This window comes from Pezoporus occidentalis, unplaced genomic scaffold (genome assembly GCF_034315485.1).
Source record: "Pezoporus occidentalis ecotype Australia unplaced genomic scaffold, CSIRO_AGI_Poc_V1 ctg92, whole genome shotgun sequence".
Classification (NCBI taxonomy): Eukaryota; Metazoa; Chordata; class Aves; order Psittaciformes; family Psittacidae; genus Pezoporus; species Pezoporus occidentalis.
Window position 1 is genome coordinate 2,848,892 of NW_026916284.1, and position 6,945 is coordinate 2,855,836.

The window sequence follows — 6,945 nt, forward strand, 5'->3', positions numbered from 1 at the left end:
TAAGGTGTGATTAATACATGGTTTCTAAATACACAAACAGTGGGTACAGGAGCTGAATTCAGCTATCAAAATAATTTATGATACTAGGTATGACAGCACTCAGTAGTAAATGGACTGTTCCTCAAATTATACATACATGCACATTAAGTTGTGGAGGTTTCCCTTAGGCTCCCCAAAAGCATCCTCCAGCTAATGCAGATTGTGCCATTCTCAGGGAGCTGGGAGGGCCACACATTCCCTCTGTTGAGATAATCTTCTTATGAGAGATTGTAAATATCTCGATGAGAGTGAAACCTCCAAACAAGTCTCTTCCCAGGAGCAGCTGCAGCAGTGGGTGCAGAACAAGGTGGTTTGTGGGATCTGTAACAGTCTGAAATCTCTAACTTCAACGTAAGCCTTTTTCAGAACACTGTGATCAAACAGAAGGTGGCATTTTCTTGTAACCTGTTCACTCTGAAAGGAAGAGCGCAGCTGGACAGCTGAAACACTGGGCATTAAGCAATCAGCTATCCACCAAATAAACACACATTCCAATGACCTAGAAAGTCATTAAGCTGCATATGTTACTTTTTATGTTTAACAAGTGGCATAAAAGTATGCTTTAAATACACAAAACAAAATACTTTTTCCCCCAACATAAACAACAGCCAAAACAATCTGTCACTACCACGATAGGTATGATCCCACCAGTGACTTCTCTATAACAGAGCCAGCCACAACTTCAGATTGTGCTTTTAAATTTAAGTCAGTTTCTTAAACCTGTGGGAATTGAGACCATTCTTCTGTCTTCACTAGCAGTGTCTCTCAAGGGAGTGGCAACAGGGTAGGAGAAGAGATGCTGATATAGATCACAAACTCCTGCCTTCAAGCATCCTTCTGTTTTCCCCAAGAGCAACAGCATGTTTTCACCAGGAGAGGACACAGAACTGTTCTGTAGGTACTGAGGTTGCACTCAACTCCTGGTAAGTGCCTTCCACAGTTATTACCCAATCAATACAGGTATTTATTACTGTTAATACTGACAACTCTTACAGAGCAAAATCTAAAGCTAATTAACAAAGAAACCAGGAAAATGACAAAGAAACCCCTGTTCTTTTCCATAACACTTGTAATTACGTTATCTAGGTGTAGAGACAGTAAAAATGGCAGCAGACAAATTTAAATGCATATAGAATAGTACAGCAAATAAACAAGAACTGAGAGCCTGCAGTTAAGTGTAACCTGTTTCAGGTATAGCTATAGGTACCACTTTTCATAAATTCTTCCTTCATGAAAAAATACCTGCTCGTGTTTAAGGAGACTAGAGAAGCAGTAGAATGGGAAGTAACACATCATGACCATCAAAACTCATGACAGCAGGGAAGGAACCTGTATGATTAAGCAATGTAGTACTTCTCTGGATGCTGAGAATGCTCATATTGGACCTGACTGACTGGTAAGCACTTCAAGTGCCATTTAACTGATTCCATTTACAAGTGGCAAGCACTGTCCACAAACCTGCATCTTCTGTCTGGTCAACGCCTCGTTCTTAAGTGACCTGCTGGGCTAATGCATTTGTGCATGCAAACATGCATGCATTTTGTACATAACGTGCATTTGTACCACCGCGACAGATCACACATGTCTCTACCAGTGTAGTTTCCTGGAGCAAAGACACCCATGATGCTCACATCACCCAAAAGTTTTTGATGCAGCAACCCAAAGGGGAATTCTTACTTCAAATAACAGATTAAAGCATTCTTAAGATACATGTAGCGAGAAGTGAAACTCCAGTTTACACATACTTCAGAACCTAAGGCTTTGCGGTGTTCCTACACTCGTATCTTGACAGAAACAGCAAGATGCAGATAATCCTGCTGATGGCTATAAAATCAACTTAGCTTCAAGTTCTGTATCTTTCATTTGCATCTATAATGCAAAATATAAAATCTGGAATTTAACAAGAGGGTTCACAAGCCCAAGTGCTTTAGTTACTGCATTTATCAGCTACATTGAATTCATCAGCTTTTTAAAAGCAATGGACTTTCAAAGACCACATCCTAGATGAACTGCTTCTGGACAGTCTGGATGAAAGCAGCACTACCAAGTCAGGTTAATTACCTCACTATGCAACACAGGAAAGGCTCAAGTCCTTGCTAAATCCAGAAAGATGCCACCAAACAAGGTCTCAGTGACCACAAGGCCCAATTAAGAGCTGCAAAACCACTTCCCAAGGCCCTCATTTGGTCTGCAGACAACAGCATGGGAGTCGCTCTATGAAGAGCTTCAGAAGCTTTTCAATTCTATCTCTGAATGCTTTAAAAGAAAAATCAAGCTGCGATTTCAATACACACACTTGGAAGGAGCAGTTTACACTCGTTCGACGGCACAGGAATTATACATGCGTAGAGTACACAGGCACAGCAAGTCAAGCGACAAACAGCACTGCAGTGGTTTAACTCGGACCACAGGACACACGAAACGGAAAGCAGGTGTACTCCACACACCACTGCCAAGCAAGCCATGTCATACTGTAACAACAGTGAGCTACACCTCACTCGACAGTATTTTTCCTCGAGTACTGACCAGCCGAACACTCCCTCACAGACACGCCTCTGCTGGAGCACCCCTGAAAGCCAGAACACAATGTACAAGGCAATTCACGCTGCAATTCCAAGACCTCACAAGTTTCAGCCCTGGCTTACAAACACGGCGCAAACTGCTGATGGGCGTGGTAAGAGAGATCCCGGAGGATCAGAGCAGCAGCAGCAACGGCGGGCACGGACGCAAGCTCTGTCGGTAGAGCTGTCAAACGAGGCCGAGACAAACTGCGGGCTCAAGCCCGGAAAAGCTGAAGCTCGCTCGATGCCAGAGACAAGAACCTGCAAGCAACGCAGAGGAACCTCCCGAAGAAGCCGCCAGCGCTGCCGGCTTCCCCCGCACTCACCTTGCTGGATGTCGCCGTTCGCCCCGCCGGGCACGGGCACGCTGAGCTGCCGTTCGGGCTCGGGCAGGCAGCGCCGGCAGAAGGAGTGCAGGCAGGGCAGCAGCTTCGGCTCGGCCTCCCGCCGGCTCTGCAGGCTCTGCGCGCAGACGGCGCATGTGTCCAGCAGCGAAAACGGCCCCGGCGCCGCCGGTGTCAGCGGAGGCACCGGGCTGGGGCCAGGCCCTGGAACGACACCGGGCCCCGACGCCGCTGCCTCGGCCTCGGCCTCCCCGAGACCGCGCTCCACCGCCGCCGCCGCGCCGGGACTCTCCCGCTCCTCAGGCGGCACGGCGGCCGAGGGGGAGGCGGCCGCGGGCTCCGCGCCGCCGCCTCCGCCCGGCCCGGCCTCGGCAGCCCCCTCCCCGCCGCCGCCGCCTCCTTTGTTTTCCGCCATGTTTCCTCCTTTGAACCCAGCTCCCCGCTCCGCTCACGTACGGCGTCACCGCGCGCCTCACGCAATGGAGGCGGGGCCCGGCCGGCTGCGACCCGCAGCTCCCGCCCGGAGGGAACGGTGGGGACCCGGCGGGCGGGAGGGGCTGTGTCCCCATCACCACCCGCTCCCACAGAGGAACAAGCAGCAGAGCGCTGTGGGGAGCCCTCTGAACGCAGTGAGTATCCCAGAGACGGGAGTTGGGGCCCTGCAGCTGATGGCGGTGGAGCACCGGAGAACGCGGGTGTGTTACGATGCTAAGACCTGCAGGCAGTGCGCCGTACCGGGCTCCGGTGGAGGGTGAGAAGTACACGGAAGAAGGTAATGCGCGTTCCCATGACAGCCGTGTAGCACGGGGCACAAAACCCCGTGGGAAAAGGGGTGTGAAGCGACAGCAAAGTAGGACAAGGGGAATGGCTTGAACCTGCCAGAGGAGAGACTGAGATGAGCTCTTAGGCAGAAGCTCTTCCCTGTGAGGGTGCTGAGGCGCTGGCACAGGGCGCCCAGAGAAGCTGTGGCTGCCCCATCCCTGGCAGTGTTCAAGGCCAGGTTGGACACAGGGGCTTGGAGCAAGCTGCTCTAGTGGAAGGTGACCCTGCCTGTGGCAGGGGTTGGACCTGGATGAGCTTTAAGGTCCCTTGAACCCAAACCAGGCTGTGATTCCATGAAAATCCCTTAGGCATGGCACAGTCCAACTGGGACCCCTCACATGCACAAAGAAGTACCTGTGCAATGCTGTACACCCTGTCCTAGCCTTTCTCCCAGGCTGGCATGGGCCAGTTACAAATACTCTAACAGCAGCAACCTCCACCCAGGCTCAGTCTCCCACAGTGGGTTCAAGTTCACACACATCAGCCATGCAGTGCCAGTCACTGGGTTCAGTGGACAAGGCTTACTCTGCAGACTGCTCGCAGGCTGGCTTTTGAACACGAAGCAAAAGCCATAAAGATAGCAAAACTGTGTTTATTAAAGGCATAGGGGAAAATGTAAAATCATGAATAGATTTTTAAGAGCTCCTACATTTGGTATTTAAAAACAAAACAATTCACAAACCAATTAAAATACATTTAACTATGCACATAACACATGTGAACAGAGCATTTTGAGTCCTAGAAATGAAAACAAAGAAAAGAAACAATGAAAGTAACATCACACAACTGCAACTTGAGATGTCTACAAAGACACAGCATCTCCAAAGGTTTTTGCGTTAACACATGCTGCAGTGAGACACCAAGGGTGAAGTCACTGGAAGTCTTGCTGGATGTTCTCCTTGTTCGCCTCACCGTGCTGCTGTTTGATTTGTGAGATTTCATTTTCCAGCTGCACAATGGTTCGTTCAATCTCATAGTTTTTACTGACAAGAGACACCCATCTGGAAGGGAGAAAAAAATTAAAAAGCCTTTAAGTTTTATGTAACCATCCTCTGCTTTAAAATAAAGAGACAATTATTGCTCCAAAAAGCACAAAGGCATGGAATAATGCAGTGTTTTTCTCAACACGATAAACATCCGTCAGTAGCAATGGTGGTTTGAACAACCAAAGTTAAAAAACGTAGGTTTTAACCCTGTCAAGATTTTGTATGCAGAGATTTACTAGAATCAACCCCACTGACTGCCAGTATTTAAAGAGTTTAAAAAACAGTTTAGGCACTCTGAAGGAGCTGATGTGTCCTCCTTCCACATCTGTTGCTCACTGATTCACTTAACTGTAGTGACTCTCACACAGACCTGAATTACAAACCCTTTGTGCAAAGCAACAAGCAGTTTTCCCACGGTAACATCCCACAACAGTACGGAAAGATCACAGATGCTCTGCACGGAAGAATTCCAGGCAGAAGCTTTACTTGTGGAAGGTTTAGCAGAGAACTTGAGATACTCACGTGGATTCCATTTCTCGGAGCTTGGCCCCAGCTGTGAGTTGCATGTTCTTTCGTTGCCAGTTCAGATCCTGAATGTTTTTCCTGGGGAGAAAAAAAGATGAATTTCTTTTTATCTCCTTTCTTTACAAGCTGTAATTTCTAATTTCATAAAACATTTGTGTAGCCAGGGCTGTAACTGCAACAGATAGATGGACAAATCCCAGTACAGAACCCTAAGACAGACAGACAGATAGACAGAAACAATAAAAGCACAAACACAAAACCTCCGCTGTACTACAAGCAAAACTTCCAACATTCAAACCCACTGCTTGACGATGGCAGGGTCAGATCTGTTAATTACTGTTGTTACTGGGTCTTTTTTCCTGTGACTGTGGCAGCAGCACACACACAAGCCTTGCACAGCCTGGGGGAAGAGGCTCACTTTCCTTCCAACTTCATTCTGAAAAATGTAGAAAAAAATCACTCACCTCAACTTCTGAAGCTCTTTCTGGGCTTGTTCTATCATATGAACCAGATGCCTAAGAGCGCAATGGAAGCAAAGTGTTAGGAACACATACAATTGCTGGCTCTGACCCATTTAAGATACAAAAAGCCACAAAAAGGTCGTGCAGGAGTGAGTCCAGAACCTGCGATTGTGGCTACCCCATCCCTGGCAATGTTCAAGGCCAGGTTGGACGGGGCTTGGAGCACCCTGCCCCCTATGGCAGGGGGCTGGAACTGGATGAGCTTTAAGGTCCCAACCAACCTAAACATGTCTGGGATTTTATGATACGTTCTGAAGATCCCCACTGATGTACACAGGGAAACACCTCAACCACAGAGAAGCTGAAGCCAGAACTTCAGCGAGGTCCCGCAAAGCCTTACTCGTTGTACACTTTCCAGGCATTACAGCCGTGCTGCGACATGAGCTCCAGGTTCTCGATGCGCACGGCCTGGTGCTCCAGCTGCGCCATGGAGTTGTTCACGCACTCCTGCCACGCCGTGATGTCGTTCTTCTGCCCGGAGGACGGCGCCGGCAGCTCGTACCTGCAACAGAACGCCCGCCCGCCTCAGGACGGGGCGCGGGAGACTCCGCTCTCGGGCCGGTGCCCCCCGGCCCTGGGGCCACCCCGTTTACCTCTTCATGCTGAGCAGCTCCAGGGGCTGCCGGGCCGCCAGGCGCTCGAACTCGTTCCGCATGATCTCGGTCTGCGGGAAGGCGCGGGTGAGGCGGCGGGGGGAGCCCAGCCCGGGCAAGGGGCAGGAAAGGGGGGAGCTCGGTCCACCTCACCTCGAAGGCGCTGAAGTCGTGCGCCGGCAGGTAGCTGAGGTAGTTCTTGGTGGGCCGGTACCGCCGCGTCTCCTCCTCCACTAGCGCCGCGGCCTAGCGCACACAGGGCGTCAGGCACCTCGGCTCCTGGCCCAGATCGCTCCCGCCTCCCCGGCCCGGCCCGGCCCGGCCCGGCCCACACTCACCGCCTCCCGGACGCCCGGCGCCTCATAGCCCTGGTCGAAGTAGGGCAGCGCGTCCACCACAACGTCCCCGGCCACCAGCCCCGGGCCCGCCATGATGCGCCCGGGCCAGCACTGCGCCTGCGCGTCGCACCTCAGCCACGGCACCGCGCAGCGAACCCGGCCCCGCCCCTCGCGGCCCCTCCCCGCCCAGCCCCGCCCTCCGCCCCGAGACCCCGC

The 6,945-nt window shown here is 51.1% G+C and overlaps 2 protein-coding genes across 4 annotated transcripts in view; both read right to left on the reverse strand.

The window, feature by feature from the left end:
• Positions 1–3,389, reverse strand: part of TRIM33 (tripartite motif containing 33) — a 32,767-nt gene extending 29,378 nt beyond the window's left edge. The window contains exon 1 of one of the 3 annotated variants that reach the window (XM_062605641.1): positions 2,927–3,389. In XM_062605641.1, the coding sequence (XP_062461625.1) occupies positions 2,927–3,359 (433 nt within the window). In that variant the 5' untranslated portion in view covers positions 3,360–3,389. The remainder of the gene's footprint in view (positions 1–2,926) is intronic. The other 2 variants (XM_062605638.1, XM_062605639.1) reach the window with 2 other exon arrangements.
• A 949-nt stretch (positions 3,390–4,338) lies between these two features.
• On the reverse strand, positions 4,339–6,888 carry BCAS2 (BCAS2 pre-mRNA processing factor). The gene is made up of 7 exons (XM_062605452.1): positions 6,730–6,888; positions 6,545–6,637; positions 6,392–6,462; positions 6,139–6,300; positions 5,742–5,792; positions 5,275–5,355; positions 4,339–4,767 (listed from the first exon to the last, which is right to left on the reverse strand). Exons 1-7 carry the CDS (start codon positions 6,820–6,822, stop codon positions 4,638–4,640), a joined length of 681 nt encoding a protein of 226 aa, XP_062461436.1. The 5' UTR covers positions 6,823–6,888; the 3' UTR covers positions 4,339–4,637.
• Between the last annotated feature and the right edge of the window lie 57 nt (positions 6,889–6,945).